This window comes from Mus caroli, chromosome 6 (genome assembly GCF_900094665.2).
Source record: "Mus caroli chromosome 6, CAROLI_EIJ_v1.1, whole genome shotgun sequence".
NCBI lineage: Eukaryota > Metazoa > Chordata > Mammalia > Rodentia > Muridae > Mus > Mus caroli.
Window position 1 is genome coordinate 92,785,671 of NC_034575.1, and position 20,211 is coordinate 92,805,881.

Consider the following 20,211-nt stretch of genomic DNA (forward strand, 5'->3'; position numbering starts at 1 on the left):
GGAGCTCATGGAGTGGGGACCAGGAAGGGGGACATTTGAAATATAAATAAATAAAATAATTAATTTTAAAAAGTCCTTAGGAATTAACAGCAAAAGCATATTCAAAGCATCTTGNTTGCCCGTAGCACTTGGGCCTTTTGCTACTACCCTGCACTGTTCCGGGAAACTGGATTTGAAGACTGGGCGATGTCTTTGTATTACGTATAACAAGGATGGGAAAACCTCTTCTGCAATGAGCCAGATAGTGGATGTTTTAGACATTGCATATCATAAAATAGTTGCCAGAGCCAGTTTATTCTACATTTGCAGAGCAGCAGTTGCAGGGATAATATATAAAAAATGGATGTGGCTGGGTTTTGATAATTTTATATTTGCACAAATAAGCCAGCCAGACATGACCCTGAGTCTCAGCTTGCCAGCCTCTAGTGTAAAACAGTCCTACATACTTGACATACAGCTTTGAACAGTGCTTCTCTGATATCAGAGAGCTGCTGTACAGAAGAAGTGGTTGTAAGCATGGCACTGGCTTCATCCTTATTTCTGAGATCCCCTGATAGTATCGGTACTAGGCTTGGTCCTGTTGCCATTTTCAGGAGCTGGGCTTCAGTCTTACATAGCAGCAGTTTCTCATGGTAGTAAATGTAAGAAGATATGCAAAAATGCAAAGGGGAGAAGTTAGCTGTGTGGTGGTAAGCATAGACAGGGAGGGGCATACCTCTTAACACTTGTGCCACCATCATATGCTAGGCTCTGCCCAAAGCTCCCGGTAACTGGCCAGTGGACACAGTAATCCGTGTAATCTTACAGGCAGCCTATAGCCATGTATAACCACATGGTAACTCAGTATGTGCAATACTCTTCCAAACTAACAAGTACCTTTAACTAACATAGAAGAGTTACTTCAACTCAAGGAGAAAACCAGCTATGAATAATTGTCTCACTTTTTAAATGTCAGCAGTTTATCACTTTCAGCTTATTGACACGTATTAAACAGTAACAAAACATATAGGCACTGATTGCAAACACTTCTAACCCAGGTACAAACATGACCACGTACAGCCAGACGCTAAAGCTAATCCATGCCCATGACAGTTTCAATGCAGAACAATCTGTGATGGTTTAAAAGTTCTCAAAGAGAACTAAATCTGTACTTTTCTGTATTTTATCATGGCCCCCTCATTGTCTGACTTTTGACATAAGAACTAGCTGTGTGAATTTGACCAAGTCCAATATCGCTAGGTCTGAAATCCTCCTCAGTAAAATGGAAACATTCATAGAGATCTCCCAGGAATCGCTTGTATAGGGATGAAGAAAATATCACAGTAAGTCAGGACAGTCACAGGGTGGGTTAGATTTGTTGAACTTAATGTTCTTTCTTTTCCCAGCACAGGCAGTAAAAAGGTCCGCTCATGTGGAACATCACATCTGGATATGAGGGAAAGCTGTAGAATCACACTGGTCACTGGGTTTGTTAAACTGCNGCTTCGTGTACATCACTGGATGAGCAGCTGTGTGTTTTAAGATTCTAAAAGCAAAAACAAACCTTAAGATCTACCTGAAGGGTATTTGATTGAAAGCTGCATCACTCCCTCGGAAACCTGATTCTAAATTCTGTGGAAACACAGAAATGGCTCCTACCACCTTTCCTATAGAAAGGGGAATGAAAACATTAGGATGAGCCCCAAAGCCCCAGTCCAGGGCTCACTTTGGAACTACATAAAAAGCACACTGAAGCAATAATGGATGGAATAGCACTTTCCAGTCCTTCCATTTTCCCTAATGGAGCATTTATTCCCTGGAAATAGTTTAGTCCCTAAAAAAACGTTCCCCAAGGTAAAGTAGTGTCTTTATCGCTTATTCTGCTTTCTGGTACAAGATCAAATGTGAGGGTTACAAACTACCATGGCACTTCATGTACTGCAAAGTCTCCTTACCTTTCTAAAGCTCTTTAACAATGGAAAAGCTTATGCTCNTGACAGCAGAGGACACACAGGACATCAAGAATCTATCCAACCCTTACTGATATCCACTGGGTTCTCAATACCCCTTTTCTAAGATGCAAATACTGGAGACGAAATAATGACCTACATTAGTCATATCCCCAAGTTAGATCTAGAGTAACCCAATTTCATCTTTATGTTTAAAGGAACNTTTGCAAGCTCATGTCAGGAACACAAAATCTTAAGGTACCAAATAAATAATCACAAGATCTTATATGTCATCAACAGAATGATATTTTACTTAGTCATATGAGAATAACTATTCCAGTAGGCACCCAGTCAGTCAAGTTCAAACCAAAGTTTATCCTATAAACAGGTAGCACCCATTTCCACTTCTTCTGCAAGAATAAAATCAAATAATTGATAGCACTGTAGACAACATAATGGAACCTATGTTTCTTTGTAATTGCAAAAGGACAGACAGTTGNCNCAGCAAGTATATTGTCAACATTTCTTAATACATACAATCAATCCCACATTACAGATGTGTGTACATGAATAACAACATTTGAAACCTGGGCCAGTGTCTCTTTCTTTCTTATGTTTCTGCATGGCAGTATCTGTGAAATCACTGAAATAGGAGGCAAGATGACTGAGGTTTTACTTAACATTTAAAGAAGTAAGAAAGTGGACAAATGGGTAGAGAAGGGGCTCTGTTAGGCTTGTGTCAACTGTCATGTGAATAGTTAGCATTTAAAGACTTCTTCTAGGAGATAATAAAAATATTCCCATAAAGTAGATCTAAGAAATCACCCTTCCTCTAAACAGAGACTGTCCTCTGTCTTAAACNATTCTCCTATCTCATTAACCCCAAGCCATAAAAATCCCAACAGGTACATGATCTGTTGTGAATATGTCATGAGAAAGCTTTGGTTTTAAACCTCTGGTGCTACTCTGCTTTCCATAGACCTCAGCCACCAGTGCCCCAGGATTGCAAAGCTTCTGCTACATCTCTGCTAATGCAGGAATGGAACTAAGAAGATAAACATGTCAAATTATCCAAAGTAAAAAATACAAATGCGNACATAGTAACCCAGTGAGTCCTTCCATTCTCCAAGGTTCATAAAGTTAATTTCTTGCACCAGATAACTCAAATTCTTTAATCTAGAACACANNTATATGAGCCAAATCTTCTGTCATTTAGACTCCTTTCATGCCTTCTGTATAATGGCTAAGGGACACATTTAAAAGAGGACCAGCCTGGGTCCTTTTGTACTTCCTGTCCATGTTCCTTGGGAAAAGGAAAACAAGATCTAGGTTCTCCCAGCGCTGCTCCATCCACATTAGCACCTCCGATGTGTCCTCTCCAGCATTTCTTGTGCTAGGCAGGCTCCTTTTGAGATCCAGGTAACACCTCAGTTGAGTGGCCACCTAAGCTGTAGTTCAGTGTGATGAGATCACAAAGCAGAGAAACGGGAACAGCCACGTAAATGCCACCTTCCACACTGCACATATTTTGGCTATGAACTTCTGAGCAANTTCCAAGGTGAGTGAGTTCTCACTAGTCTGGTAATCCACACAGCACAGCTCTGCGTCCTGATGCCCCCTCGGGGTCAAAACACTTTTGTGTCTGCTACCGGGTCACCTAAAACAAATGAAACTAAGTGAGCAGTTGACCTTATGCCACCAAAGAGAACCAGAGAAGCCTGTCCTGTCCAGATCATCTGTATCTGGTTTATCAGTTGGAACCTGTGTCTATAACCAACNTCACAAAGTCAACTCTTCACACCCAACTCCATGCCTCACTTTCAGTGGGCAAAGAAAAAGCATTCAAAGGCTTCCATGATGGGGAGTTCTGTATCCCTGCTTTTTATTTTCCAAGGTTNTAAAAATGTCATGAGATTAAGTACACCCACTGCCCATGAATCCATGCATGTTAAATAAGCATGCTTTGTTAATGGCCCTGAATAGTTTTTTCAAATGAATGCTGATTAAAATCACTGCATGTCAAAATCAGAATTTAACCTTCATTACATTTTTTAAATGCAGGTAACCTGTTTTTAAAAGCAAAAATTGTTCAACAGAAATGATCAGTTAAATGGAAGTATATAATCATTAGGAAAGGTATTGTGCTTCTCATTTTTAAACACATGGGTTCATTATTTAAGACCTGAGAAAAGTTTGCAAGTGACATAGTCGACACATCAGCTCAGAGGGAGAGTAGCATAATGCTTTAACATATTTATACGGCACAAATATTTTCNGAATAAGTTGTATAATTTGATAACACAGTCATCATGCCTGCACCTATAAGACCTTTTACTCTACAGCAAAAACTGGAAGGCTTTCTTTGCAAAGAATTAAGTATAGGACAGATTCTGAGCTTTGTGTACAGGGCAGTGGCTATATTCAACTGTCACTCACAGTTACAGACATAGACTACAGGTAGACTTAAAGGAATTGATCAGTTGGAATTGTCCAACAAAGTACTGGTGGGTATTGAAGAGGGATTTTATATTATTCTAAAGTGTTATGAAATAATATTTTGCAACATTTTTCCAACTACTTAAGAACACGGGGCTTGTTCATTTTTTCTTTTCTTTTCCTTTTCTTTTTATTTTATTCTTTTTAAGACAGTGTTTCACTTTGTAGCCCTGGCTGTCTTCAAACTCCCTATGTAGACCAGGTTGGCCTTAAAATCAAAGAGATCCTCCTGTCTCTGCCTATTGGATCCTAAGATTAAAGGCATGGGCCACCACATCTAGCCAATTGCATTCCCCCTCTTAATTCACAGGTAATAAAAAAGTAAGCAAAGAACTGGGTTTAAGTCAGAGTTCATTAGCTCAAGGGGAGTCACCTGGGGAGGAAGCATGACAACCACATGAACACATGTGAAGGGTGATGGATGTGTGCAATGGGGAAATGGAAAGTGGGGGCGCTTGAGTAAAGAACCCTGGAGACAGAAGTATGGAGGGCTGCTACAGTACATAGGACTGTCCACAAGGGATAGACAGAAATGGCACTTGAGGACAATGGGGGTCCTTCTGAAGGAAGAACACACAAAGAGGGAGATGCATGAAGGCACCAGGCCACTGTAAGCACCTGGCCTTCATTTGACGAGATCAGAAGAGCACGGCCAGACCATTGACTTACTGGGCATACTTTGATCCAAGCAATAAAAGGGGAAACGCTAGAACTTAAGACAAAGGATGAGGATGTAATATGAAAAATCAAGACAATCCCAACGTCCTTCCCAAGAGCAAATGGAGAATGTGTTCAGTTGTGATTGGAGGTAAAGTTAAAGGTACCTGTCTTCTTTAGTTGTGAAGAAAATAGGTGAACTGCATTCTTTAATGCCTATCACACAGCACTTGGGAAATGATAGGATTAAATGATAGGATGCAACCACCAGGCCCAGAAAGCAAAGGGGTGAATTTGGGTCGTGGTTGTTGGCTATTATATTTGGCACTTCTGGATGTTTTCCACCTTCTCCTTGTAAGCTAAAAGCATGNGCAGGCAAATATCAGCCTAAACCTGAAATATAATTTTCAAATGTTTCTTACTTGAAGGGGCTCAATTGGGTCAAGTATTTTCTGATTCATTTTCTTCTTATATCATTATTATACTTGCTATATGCAGAATTTAATTACTAATCTGAATTTCAATGGATGTGAAGTTACTACCATGCTAATACAAGCTTCATTTCCATGTATCAACTATATACCTTGAGCATCTACAGCCTTGATTATAGGGGTCAAGGAACACATGACTTCAGAGTGAGTGAGACATCTCCCTCNATCTTCAGGTAGCCTCTTAGAAGTTGNCTTAGGGTTTCTATTACTGTGATAAAACACCATGGCCAAAAGCAACTTGTAGAGAAAAAGTTTTCTTTTATTTTAAACTTCCAGGTAAATAGTCCATCACTGAGGGAATCCAGGACAAGGAACTTAAGCATGGCAGGAGCTGAAACAGAAGTCTTGCAGGAATGCTACTTACTGGCTTGTCCCTCGTGGCTTGTTCAACCTGCTTTCTTACAGCACCCAGGACCACTAGCCCAGAGGTGGTACCACCCACATCCTTAATCAAGAAAAATGCACTACAGACTTGTCGAGAGGAAAATATGGTGGCACCTTTTCAGTTGAGGTTCCCTCTTCCAAATGACTCTAGCTTGTGTCAAGATGACAAAAGCAAGTAGCACACAACAGGTAGAAGGAACAACAGAATGGGGACATGCCACCTACATGGACTCTAAGAGAAGCCCACTCACAATGCTTACACTCTGAGCTTCACAGCAGCTTCCAAGTGGGAACCTGACTATAATATCCTGACAGGGTAGAAGCCAGACATTGAGTTCACCTTAGCAGCAGCACGAGGACATAAGTCATGAACGATGACAACTCTGAGAGGGCAGGTAATCTAGTGGTTCATTACTTCTGCCTTTGCATCATAATCAGAGAAAATGTTACTCATGTTTATTTTATGTATATGAGTGTTTTGCCCACATATGAACATATATTGTGTGAATGTCTTTGGCCAGTAGAGGGCACTGGGTTTGCTGAACACAGAATTACAGGTGGTTGTAAGCCACTAGGTGTGGGTGCTGGGAACCAAAGCAGACCCTCTGCAAGAGCAACAAGTGTTCTTAACTGCTGAGCCATATCTGCAGCTCAAGGAAAATGGCTTCAGTTTTCCTATTGTTCTGTAATTTGTTTGAGAACTTTCTACACAAACACAATGTCTACAATATCCCCCCGCCATACTCCTCCCATCCCCCTAATTCATGGTCTCTTTAATATTGTTATGTGTATATAAATATGTACAAATATTCTTTCTCACATACAAACACACACACATATATATACATATATACATATATATACACATACACACACACATATATATATGTATATATGTATATACATACACACACACACATTTTAAGTACTAAACAATATGTTGCCCTATGGTCTTATCAAAAAACATCTCTCTGCTTCTTCTCTCTCTTCCTGTATCACCCTCCCCTGTTCTTCTGTTAAAGTCCTACCCNTCTCCATTTTCCCATCACCCCCTTCACAGCACCCATTTCCTCCTGCTCTGCTCTNTAGAGCTCCTTCTTCTACTCTTCCGCTGGNATCCTCTCTACCTCCCTGGCTTCTTCAGAAACATCAGGTATATACTTAAATCTAACTAGATCTGGTCACCTCATTCAGTATAGGTTAAAGTTCCATCTATTTACCTTCAAATTTCATAATTTTATTTTTCTTATAAGCTGAATAAAATTCAAGTGTGTACAAATACCACATTTTATTGACCAGTAGCTGAAGGATGTTTATGTTGATTTCATTCCCTAGCTGTTGTAAATATGAAATGAACGTGGCTGAACAAAAAAATCTTAGTAGTAGCATATTGAGACCTTTTGATATTTATCAAGAAATGGTATAGCTAGATCATAGGTAGATTTAGTTTCAAGTTTTAAAGCATTTTTACNCTGATTTCCAGAGTAGCTAGATCNTTTTCCAAGCCTAACAATGAATGAGCATTCCTCTTTCCCACAACCTTGCCAGTATTTGTTCCCAAATATTTACTTAATAATCTTCGCCATCCTGGCTGAGGGAGACAAGCTCTGAGAGAAGGCTTGAATTTGCATTACTCTCTAACTGGGGAGTATTTTGAAAGCCTGGGTATTCCTCAGTCGGTTTTGTTTCTTCTTCTGAGAACTGTGTTCAGATCCATAGCCTGTGTTGTTAACCAGGCCATTGGCTCTCCATTCTTTGTTTTCAGAGTTCTGTGCCTAGTCTGGCTGTTAATCCTCTTCTCCNATGTATAGCTAGCAAATGTGCTCATTCTGTGAGGTTTCCTACTTACTCAGTTATCTCCTCANCTGTAGAGAAGCAATGTCATTTTATGGGGCCCCATTTGTCAATTGTTGGTCTTAATTTCCAAATAAGTGGAGTTCTGTTCAAAAAGTTCTTATATCTGGTAGAGTACTGCCTATGTTTTCTTCTGATTCCAGCACTTAAGATTTCATGTTGAACTTTCACCCATTTGGAATAGATTTTTGTGCAGGGTGATTGCAATCATCCAGCTTTATCCTTGTATATGTGGACATTCAATTGCCCCAACACCATATTTTGGTCAGCTTTCATTGGCTATAATTTTGTGGTTTGGGCCTTCTATTTTGTTCCATTGATCTAAATGTCCATTTTTNTGTTGATACCATACTGTTTTCACCAGCATAGCTCTGTAAGATAGCTCCAAATGTGGTATGGCAGATCCTCCAGCATTGTTCCTTTTGCTCCGGATTGATTGGCTGTCTGGGGTCCTTTGTGTTTCCATGTGAATGCTGAGATTTTTTTTTTCTATTTCTGTTAAGAATATCCTTGGGATTATTGTTAGAATTATATTGGATCTATAAGCTGTTTTGGTAAGGTGTCCATTATCACAATATTAATCCTTCCAGTCTATGAGATTGGGGGTCTTTTTGTCTTATAGTCTTGCTCAATCTCTATCTGCAGATATTTAAATGTTTTCATTGTACACGGCTAACCTCCTTGATTAGGTTTATTTCTACATGTTTGAAGCTATCACTAGTAGGAGTGTGCCCATAATTATTTTTCTTAAAGCATTTGTCAGTGAAGAGAAAAGTCTACTGACTTTTGTAAGCTGATTTTGTACCCTTTCAATTTGCTGAAATTGTTGTTATGTCTAAAAGTTTACTGTGGAACTTTTGAAATCTCATATGTCTAATGAATTCAGATAAGGATAATTTGACTTTTGAATTTTCTATTTGTGTCCCTTTAATTTTCTTCTCTTAACTTATTGCTGTAGCCAGTGCTTCAAGTGTTATATTGGCAGGAAGGGTGGAGATAGTGGCCACCATGACTTAGTAGGATTGCTTCTTGGTTTTCTCCATTTAGAATGATTTGGCTGTGNATTTGTTATATGTTATTTAGCATTTACTACTCTGCACATTCCCTTCAGTCATACTCCCTCCAGGACTTTTATCATGTAGACATGCTGGATTTTATCAGTGGCCTTTTCTGCATCTATTGATAGGATTACGTGACTATTATCTTTAAGTCCGTTTATACAATTTATTACATTTATTGATTTACATATGCTAAACCATACCTGCAGCTCCTATAAAGCCAACTTGATCCTAGAGGATGACCTTTTGATCATCCTCTAGGATATATATATATATATATATATATATATATATATATATATATAGTGTGTGTGTGTGTGCACACGCATGCATGTGCATGTATGCTAATGGTCTTTTGATTGTGTTTATCTTTTCAAAGAGCCAGCTCTTAGATTTGTTGATTAATTATATAGTTTTCTTTGATTCTATTTAATTGATTTCTGTTCTAAGTTTTATTATTTCTTGCCAGGTACTAGACCTGGTTTGTTCTTGTTTTTTATACTCTTGAGTTGTACCTTTAAGTCATTTATTTGTGTCGTTTCTAACTTTTTAATGAATGTACTTAAATAAAATCTTCTTAGTACTACTGTTAATGTTTCCCATAGGATTTATTGTATTATGTTGCCATCTTCATTTATTTCCAAGATTTTTTTTCTTTATGTCTTGATTTTTGACCCATTAATCATTCNGTAATGTGTTAATATCTATGAGTTCATATAATTTCTATAGATTATTTTGTGATTTTAAGCATTACTAAACTATGGTCACATAGCATACATGGAATTCTTTATCTCAGTTCTTTGTAGTTGTAGAAATTTGTTTCATTTCCCAGTATGTGGTATGTATTAGAGAAATTCCCATGGGTGGCTGAGTAGAATGTATATTCACTGGCATTTGGGTAGAAGANCCGATATATATTTCTTAAGTCTATTAAATGTATAATATTACCTAATTTCAATGTATCTCTGTTTATTTTTGTCCAAATGGCCTGTCTCCTGGGGAGGAGGAAATTGAAATCACCTATTACTACTGAATTGGACTTAGCTTGTGTCTTGAAGTCTAATAGTATGTTTTCTATTAAATTGAGTGTGCCAGTTTAGTGTGTTTATGCTTAGGGTTGTAATGTCTTCTGGGTTAATTGTCTCTTGATTAGAATGAAGTCTCCTCCCTTACCTTTTCTGAGAAGTTTTAGTTTCAACGCTGGTTTGTCTGTATTAGAGTAGCAAATCCTGCTTGCTTTCTAGTACCATCTGCTTGGAATACTTTTTCTTTCTTGTCATTTCACTCTAAGATGGTATTTATCCTTGAAGCAAGACAATATTTTTCAAAGCCTGTGTTCAAAGTCCAGCCCTAGAGTAATATACCAAATAACCTGAAGGTGGGGCCTAGAACTGTGGTTTTAACAAGTCCCTTGGAGAATAGTCTGTAATCATGAAGCTATGAGATAATTATGACAGTGACCCACAGTGGTACCCAAGAGACAGAGAAATGGCTCACTAAGGAGCCATTTGAGGAAGGTACTAGCTAGCACTAGGTCAAGTGAGACACTGACAGAAAGGAAGTTTCTGAGACCAACAAACACTGCTGTCTCTATTGTTTTATAAATTTCTGCATATTTTATATGATTACAATTTTATTTTTATTCCTGATCTTACCAATGCCAGTTTCATAGGATACTAGCATAATCATTATATAGACTGAAGTCTCTTGACATTTAAACAAATATGCATTGAGACACTTCCCTTCTTGNCTTATCTCTATTTATGTCCCCAATGAAACCCTAGAAATGTTTAGACACTTAATAGAAACTATGAGGTAACAACCAAGCCCACGAGAGCAGGCCTGGAGAGGCTTAGGACAGAGAAGACTCCAGATAAGAGCTTTCAATCTCAACCAATGTAAAACCAGAGCTACAGCTACGGAAGGAGCTCAATTGCCAAGCATGTGTGGGTCGCTTAACTCACTGCCCAATTTTGTGGGGTAGAAGAAAATAACAAAGTGAATTTCAAGAATCAAGTAGGGAAATTACAGAAAGCTCCTGAGAAAATGCATCACTCTTTAAAACAGCATCTAGGTCTAGGAATGGTTGTCTGTGAGGACTACCCCATCCCNTCCTTGTAGGATACTTATCTGTCTTTGGTTTGACTCATAGATACCTGTAGCATCATAGAACAATCCAAATATATCTTCACATATTGTCCATGTCCACAGAGGGCAAGAAAGGAAAACGCCCCCCCCCCCCACACACACACACAATAAAAATGTTCCTTTAAAGCAGGTTTTCCTCAAGCCTAAATACCACAGACTTTCTCAAAATCAGTGCTATTTTCTTCAATTGACAAAGTATTAATATGCCCTAACATGTCCTTGTGTTGATGCTACAGTCACTGGGTCGTTTTAAGAAACCATAGCACTGATGGTTGGAAACAGAGAAGCGTCAACCAAAAGTTTGGCAGACTGTTAGAAAAAGGAGAAGTGAAGCATGTGAGAACAGCAAAACTTCTTTTCCTACAGGAAGTGGGTCCTGCCTGCCCCTTCTCTGAAGAAGCCAGAAAGCACAGGGAGAGAATGAACGGGATGTCAATTCTTTCTATCTGGGGCTGGTGACTAAGTAAGGATTTGTCCTTCTCTCCTGCTTTCATCTCTGAGACAGAGCTCATATCTCAAACTGACTGTTAACTCTTTATGAATTTGCATTTAAATGGGAAATAACCCTAGTATAGATGGCTTTACTACCCAAGACCTGACATTNTAAGCTCTGTTCCCATGCTGCTATGTACAGATTCTTTAAGGAAAATGGAAAGTGTTTTGTTGTATAGTTAATACCTCCTTCAGGGAGGCTACTGCTTGGCTTTTACTGAGGGATATCTGCCCCACCCCCACCCCAGTGATAGAAGGTCAATACCACTTCAAGCAAAAGATACAGCTTCTAGAACGGCAGGCTCAGCATGGGCTCCCATAATGAACTTCTGTGTGTATACAAGCCATAACAGACATAAAATGTTTTATGCAGTTCAAGGCCTGCTGACTTGGATTAATAAAGGAAACGATGCTTTCTACCTTCCAGATTATTCCCAATTGGCATATCACTGGGACAAAGAAAAAAAGCAACCCAAGTATTACGGTGGCTTGGGGAACTGTATTACGTTTCTACATCTTTCCAGGAGATAAATGAAATGTCACTACCATTGAGAATTTAGCTAGAGCAAACTCATATTCCCAGTACACAAAGGCAAAACACCCTTAAAGGTTTGCATCCTGCTAATGGTCTCACTAACTGCACGTAAAGAGAGAGAGAGAGAGAGAGAGAGAGAGAGAGAGAGAGAGAGAGCCACTTTACCAAGTGAACACATGTTCTTTTTCCAGAATTCACTTGGCTTCCACTCAATCTTGTTTTACATTTATATCTAAAAATCAATACAAATTTAATCTTCTAAAAATGTTATCTCTTAGTCTACAAGAAATACAATGAAAGTTTATTTTAATCACTGATAGATGGAAGATTATTTTTTAACCTCATAGGAGACTTCAATATTTTTTATTTAGAAGATACTTATGGGAACATCTGAAAGGAGTCAGAAGTAAGAAATGGAATTTGCTTAGCAAGTACAATGGTTTTAGGTGATTGGAAGTTTACTGNGAATGGCCCACTGGGAATGGTGGGGTGTGGNAGAATTAATTCCACAGATTTTCTCTAACCTGGATGTAAAAAGAAAGTTATAAGCTGGTATTTTTAGAGGATTGCCTCCAGGATCTCCCACAGATATCTAAATCTGTATATGCTAAAAACTTACCTAGATTGGTATACTACTTGCATATAGTGTATGCAGATTTTTTTTTACTTTAAGTTATCTCTAGATTGCTTATAACAACTATAACACAAATGCAACAAAAATTATTGTAAATGTATGAGATTTTTGTCTGCATGTATGTCTGAGCATAGACTGCTCATACACTGCCCATGGGTATAGTGTCCAGGGATGCCAGAAGAGGCACTGGATCCCCTGGGAATGGAGTTAACCTGGTTGTAAGCCACCATGTGGGTGCTGAGAACTGAACCCAAGTCCTTTACAAAAGCAGCAAGTGGGTGCTCTTAACTGCTAAGACATGTCTCAAGCCAGAAATGGTCTTTATATTGTATTATTTAGGGAATAATGACAAAACAAAACAAAACAAACAAAAACCTGTGCATGTTTAGTTGAGATGCAGTTACCATTTAATATTTTAGACTGTGATTGGTGGAATCCGCACAAATCCTGTCAATACAGAGGTTACTGCCATCACAACATCACTAGCAAAGAAAAGCTATATTCTAATGGGAAATGAAGTTGAATAGACATCATTGCAGCCGATCTAACTTCAGTGGTGTTTAAGAAATANCTATGGNGACATGGCTGGATCTTGGCCTACAAACATAAGCAAACACAGACAAATTCCTAGCTTCACAGATCCTACAATAGACAGGGAGCAATGGGTAGGAAAATGGGTAGTAGAGAAATACAACTATCATGGAAAATGCAAGCCTAGCAGACACTCAGAGACACCAGACACAGATGCAACCAGGAAGCACTCCTGGAAGAATAGAAAAGAAGGGAAGGAAGTGCATCATATAAGAGGGAAGAGGTACCTCGAAAGCAGTGTGACAGGACCCAACAGGAGGTCAGGGGCTTTGGAGCAGAAAGAAGAAGGGCTATCTTGCAGGGTTGTCTATGGAGGACCAGCACAGTGACTGAAGCTGCCCAAAGGTGTTAGGGTGTCCTGCTTTAGAGGAAGAACATCTCACAGTTACTGATGGAGCCATTGTATGGCATCTCTGCTGGAAGGAAGCCAGTAGTCATGTGGATATGATGGAGGGTTGAATGGGAGCTGGCAAGGCAGTCATGGAAGGATTTGGTAGTAAAAACTTTGAAGATCTAACTAGTTGAGTAGACACAAAGAATCAGTGAAGTTTGCTTTCTCACAGAAGAACTGAATAGCTAGTATTTTCCATCAGGCAAAAAGAAATTCAGAATGGGAACCACCAGGGAGAAGCTGAGGGAGACTTGAGTGAAAATCTCAACCAGCCAGTCTCCCAACTCTATAACAGAGTAAATCACCTGGAGCTGGACTCTTGCTTTGATACACTGCTCTGTCGACTCTGAAATCTTTTCCTTAAATTGGGCTTGTGAAGGAGCAGAAGTGAATTCAGGGGCCCTGTCTAAAATCACCCACCAAATCACTGCCCTGACACACACACAGGGGCACTGGCAAATGTACTTTCCTGAAAGACTAAAGGCACAGTGTTGCACAGCTCTGACTGGTTTATCAACATAAAACAGTGTTGTTCTCAGGCTGGTGAGATCCAGTCACAGCAGGAGCTCCCCAGAGTTAACCTGGACTGTGGTTGTGAATTACAGCTGCCTTTGGGCATACTTGCCTTGGTGGTTTTGACTTTATTGCCACTGCTACAGGACCAACCGGAAGAGTCTGGAAGCACTTTACAGTCCTCTCCTTCCAAGCAAGGATTCATGTGGCACCACCACTTCTCAATCACAATGGCAGCTGGAAAACAAAGGTTACATTGAGTTTGAGACATGCTTGCTTCCTCCACGTGTGGGTGGCAAAGCTTAAAACAGATTAGCAGACTGACACAAACTTGGCTCACTGGAAGGATTGCATAAGTATATTTAAAGGATCCAGTTTGGGGTTGGGAGCAAGGGGAGGAAGACTCAGCTGTCAAGAATATTAGCTGCTCTTCCAGAGGTCCTGAGTTCAATTCCCAAAAATCATATGGTAGCTCATAACCATCTATTATGGGGTCTGATGCCATCTTCTGGCATGCAAGTGTAATTGCAGATAGAGCACTCATTAACATTATATGTATATGCACGCACACACACACACACACACACACACACACACACACACACATATATATATATATATATATATATATATATATATATATACTCTGGAAAATGGAAAATGCATTTTTGGAGTTGTTGGCTGTCAGATTTTAATAGAGTTGATAAGAGCCATTGCTTTATGGGGTCCCTGCCCTGATTTGAGTCTCAACATGTTGCTTTCTCTGTTGTTTTAAAGACCTTGGGCTTTCTGATTTCTCTTAGCATCAGTTTGTCCAAAGAGGCAGAGATAAAAACACTTGCCCAGGGACACAAAAGGATGCAGTAGGTTCAGGAGAAGAAACTTTGGGCCAAGCTTTTGTTCCAGGAAATGCTAGATACTGGGATGGTCATCCACTTGGGCTGCAAGCTCCAGAGGCAAATGCTGATGTTGCAGTGTTAGTCTTGGCTCTGAACAAAGAGCATCTACACTAAAAGTTAAACCAATCTTTTTGTGTATTGATATTTCTGTAGGCTATTGCAGTGGATAGCTGAATGGTGAGGCACAAATTGTCACATAGTGAAAGCCATCTGAAGGTCACAGGACTCCGCCTTGCCTCATAGCCCACATGTGATTATTCTGGAATGAATGGTTACCTGTGAGTCACTATACCCCAGTTCTCACCATCCCTGAACACACAGACGTCTGCTGATAAAACTGTGTCATGTTCATGAAACAAAAATGTAGCACAGTAGATCTCTGGAACTGAGCACAGACAGAAGAATCTCCATCATATGGGATGGTTAGTACCACAAGTTCACAGAGTCCCTNGACTATAGGGGCGAATTCAGCCTATGAGTTGGTACAGAACTCAGCTGGGGCTGGGGCGGTAGTGAGTCAAGAAAAACTGGCCCTGTTTTCCCACTGAAATAATGATACTTACATAGGAAACATCCCCAAGTAGGTGCTGCAATCCCACCCTTTGGATAACAAATAATTGTATTCCATGTTTTCTGAGCTGCAGAAATGTATGGCCCATAGATTTCTTTCGTGTTTTAAAATGAGGACTTCAATAGATTGCATCAGGGTAAACATGACAATTTGCTATGTGTGCACAATGTGTGGTGATTTCCAGAATCAAGTAAGTTAACTCATCTGTAGTCACTCATCACTTACTGTTAGATTCCTGAAACCTGCGCACCTTGTAACTGAAGACCTGCACCCTTTGACGACAGCACCATCCTACCAAGCCATCCAGCTCTAGAAACCACATTTCTTCTCTGGACTACCAGGAATTGTATATTTTGAAAACCATGAGATCATGGAGTCCTGCAACCTTCGATTCCTAGTTTATTGCATTANCATAACATAAAGCCCTCCTGTTTCATGCATATTTTCAGACACCAGGATCTCTTTGTGTGAGCAAATATAGGTCTAGCCCATATTCTCTTTCTCTCTCCGTCAGCAAAATTACTGGGTTGTTCCCAGTTCCCACCTACTTCAGTGAAAATGGTGGAGTGGGGGTGGGGTTCAGATGCCTTAGAGAGACTCATCTCAAAGATAGGAATGTGGCTCACAACATGGGCTTATCATATGCAACACTCCAGGCTGGATCCACAGCACCACNCACAAAGGAAGGGCCAATTTGATGTCCTGTGGATTATACCTACGAGGAGGATTACTGTGTATGTAACATACTTTCTGAGCAGCTTCAGTATTGCTTTTCATGATGCCTGTACCAATTCATGTTCCTGTCAACAATACATGAGAGTTCCCCTTGACTACATCTCCACATCCCCTTGTGATTTGGATAATAGCCATTCTAATAAGTGAGAATTATTGCAGTGAGGTAGAACACTGCTCCCAATATCTGTTTGATAACTGTCTTCTCTGAGAAAAGCAGCTATTCCAGACTTTTGTTTGTTTTTAATGGGGTTTCGGTTTGAGGATACTGTGGGGAAAGTGGACTATGTCACCAGACAGAAGAACTGGTAAAGCCACATAAGCTCAAACCTCATGAATCATGAATCTCAGATTTGAGAATGGTAGAAGTGACCCAACTCCCTGCCCATCTCTACCTGCTCACCTCTGTAACCATGACACCCCACTGAGAGGACCATGACAATCAGTCCTGTAGGGGAAACACCTGGAGTCCTCTGTGTAAACAGAGCATCACTAACATCTCAAACTGAGCCAATATAAAACATCTACCCCTAAATCCCACACTACTCCTCCATGTTTATAAAGTCCCTGTCCACAGAGAATACAGGACACCAATGATCACCTGAGTGTGTTTGTTTTACTGAGCTGTAACCATTGGGGAAGCTTTCTCCCAAAGCTTCATCGCTGGACCTGAGACCCACCCTGCTGGTCAGGCTCATGCCACAGCAACAGCCCACCACCTTCTTGCCACTGTTGCCTGTGGCATTGGCACTGCNGTCCACATGACCCAGAATCCTGACTGACTGCCCTGCTCAGGCCTTGAGAACCTCACCAATTCCCTTCCTGAGACCCATGGAACCGATTTGTCCCAGTTCCACAAAACAGGATACTAAGTTCTTCAAGCTCCCTATGTATCGTATATGAATCCCTTACAAAAATCTGGTTTGTAGGGCTGGAGAGATGGCTCTGTGGTTAAAACGATGCACTCTTTCAGAGGACTGTTCTTCAGTTTTCATTATCCATTACCCATGTACTAGCTGTAACTCCACTTGCAAGAGATTGATGCCTGTTTCTAGCCTCTATGGGCACTTATACACAGACACACACACACACACACACACACACACACACACACATGCACAGGCACACACAGAGAGAAAGCAAGAGGGGAAGGGGGAGAGATGGGGGGGGGTATCTTGACAAAAAGAAATGCAGTCTGCAAATAAGTTCTCACACTCTCTGGGCTGCCCTTTCTTTCCGTTCACTGTTGCCGCTGCAGAGCTTTCTGTTAGCAGCACATTCACTGGTTTGGATTTGCTTTGCTGCCTGTGTTTTGGTGTCATAAGTAAAACTCCAGCCCCTGTGTCAAGTTTTTTGTTTCCTGAATTCATTTCTCAGTTTTGTAGTTCCTGGCGTCACAGCAGTCTGTGGTGCATTCTGATTTATCCTNGTGTGTGGTGTGAGGCAGTCTCTGATTTATCCTTGTGTATGGTGTGAAGTGATTTATCCTTGTGTGTGGTGTGAGGCAGTCTTTGGCTTTGCAGAGCTCCACTTTTTCCAGNACCACTACTGAGGCGTTGACCTAGTCTTCAGTGAATATCCCCAGTGCCTTGATCACACCACCGTAAATTTGGTGCTGGGCTTTCTATCCTGTTCCAGTGTTCTGTGTGTCTAGTTTTTTTGGCACACCTATACTGATCTGTGATGGCTATGGCTCTGAAATGTCCATGGATCAGGAAGGGTGACATCTCTAGTCTTTCCTTCTGACCATAACTCTTGATTTATTTGAGTTCTTTGTGACTTCACATAAATTCTAAGAATTTTTTTTCCATTTCTGTGAAAATGCCACTTGGGTTTTTGACAGGGATCTGCAGGTCATTATGGACGTTTGGCAATACTATTCACTTCTATGCTGTATAATTTCCTTCTATAATATCAGATAGCTTTTAGTATGCTGATCTTTTGTCTTATTGGTTAAATTTTTTCCTAAGCATTTTATCCCTGTCATACTATCATAAATGGGATCTTTTCAAAATTAATTCTTTGTTACTACACGAAAATACAAGTCCCTTTTTTTTTCAATTCATTTTTTTTATTTCATTTTAAAATTCAGGTTAATTTTACTGAATTCAACCTTTTTTCAGACTCCTCCAAAGAAATAAAGCAGAAAGACTGCCACACACACATTTTGTGAAGCCAGCATTAGCCTCCTTCCAACTAGTCAGAAGTCTACAAGAAAATAAAACTACAGGCCAAAATATTTCNTATTGCAGAATGAATGCAAACCCCCTTAGAAAACACTAGGAAACCAAATTTAACAGGATATTGGAGGGGTAGACAGCTCGATCAGGTGGGAGTTGCCTCTCAAGTGCAAATATGATTAAATATTAATCAGTGTGATCTACTACATTCTGAAAATAAATGATACAAATCATATGATCACCTTGGTGGGTCTATGAAAGCATTGCAAAAGTTCCACTCCCCTTTAACGATAATAACTGTCAACAAATTAGGTAAAAAAGGAATGTATCTCCACAGGAAGATAGCTGTAAATGCCAAACCACAGCCTGTGTTGTAATTCAGAGTAAAAAGCTGGATGCCTCTTAAAAGAACAAGAAGAGGGTGCCCCACTTTAGCCCCTTCTAATAGACACAGCAAGGGGGCATAAGAAAGCAAGAAAGGGCATCCAAGACAGACGGGGAGCAGTTAGACTGTCCCTACAGATAAAATGGCATTATATAGAGAAAACAGGACAGACTCTCTCAATGTTATGGAAAAAAAAGCCATCAATGGCAAGTAAACAAAAATATATAAAGTCCATGTGCCATTGATACTGAGGACAACTTTTCCCACTGAGCGCCAGGCTCCTGCTAATTGCTTATCCTATCTTATCTCATATACATTTTCCTCTAAAACTTAGGTTAATATTTTTTCTCCTAGCTTGAAAACTCTGAGGTCCAGAGATACAAAGAGACTAGNGNAACATATAGTCTAATATCAGAGGCCATATGATGACCCTTAAATATATACCTCTTCCTTTACATTAGAGATGTCCACTAGAAAGAAATCCTTGTCTAAAAACAGCAAAATAATAAGACAAAAAAAGTCATTGTCTCAAAAACCCAATGGGGCCACCAGCTATGCATTGTGATGAGAACAGGGGAGAATTTCACAACTTGCTGAAAGGGTCATTGTCTTCTTTTCCTTATGTAGCCACTGTTCCTGGGCTATCAGCTGATGGCCCCAATCAACACCAATAGCACTTAAGTCAAGTAGATTTGTGATCTAGGTTAACCATTCCCTATTTAAATCAGTATGTGCCAAGGCAGAGGATGGTATATTACTGCATGAGTTATTTATTATGTCAGAGAGACTCTGCTGAACTGGGGTAGATGGATATGAAGCTCAAGAAANTTATTTTTTCAGCTCTAAATATCATAATGATCTCACCCTGCAACTGCAGGGAACTTTTGTCATTTCAAAGCACTTTTACCCACTGTTCCTCTTCTGATTGTCCCCAATGCTGTCAAGACACAGCAAAAGGCAGATGGAAATAGAAATAAGAACCAGTTTTTTCTAAGTTGGCCAATTAAGGTTGAAGGTACCAGACTTACAACTGTGTTGCACTGACTCTACATAGCAGTCTTCCAGAATGTACTACAATATATTTATCGTTTTAATTGTGACAGTTTTGTGGGATGGATGTAATTATTTGATACTCATTTAATCAAACACAGAAGGTTAATGTCTCCATCTCTTTGCATATTTTAAAGGTTTTCATGGGTTTCCACCAGATCATCTGAGTAACTATTAGCATGGTATTTTTATGGGATTCCTGAGAGTGAGAACAAGTGGGTC

At 39.9% G+C, this 20,211-nt stretch overlaps 1 protein-coding gene across 1 annotated transcript in view; it reads right to left on the reverse strand.

The window, feature by feature from the left end:
* The window catches only part of Tafa4 (TAFA chemokine like family member 4), a 194,163-nt gene that overhangs the window by 11,124 nt on the left and 162,828 nt on the right, over window positions 1–20,211 (reverse strand). The window contains exon 4 of the mRNA XM_021164134.2: window positions 14,285–14,409. Coding sequence (XP_021019793.1) covers window positions 14,285–14,409 — 125 coding nt within the window. The remainder of the gene's footprint in view (window positions 1–14,284; window positions 14,410–20,211) is intronic.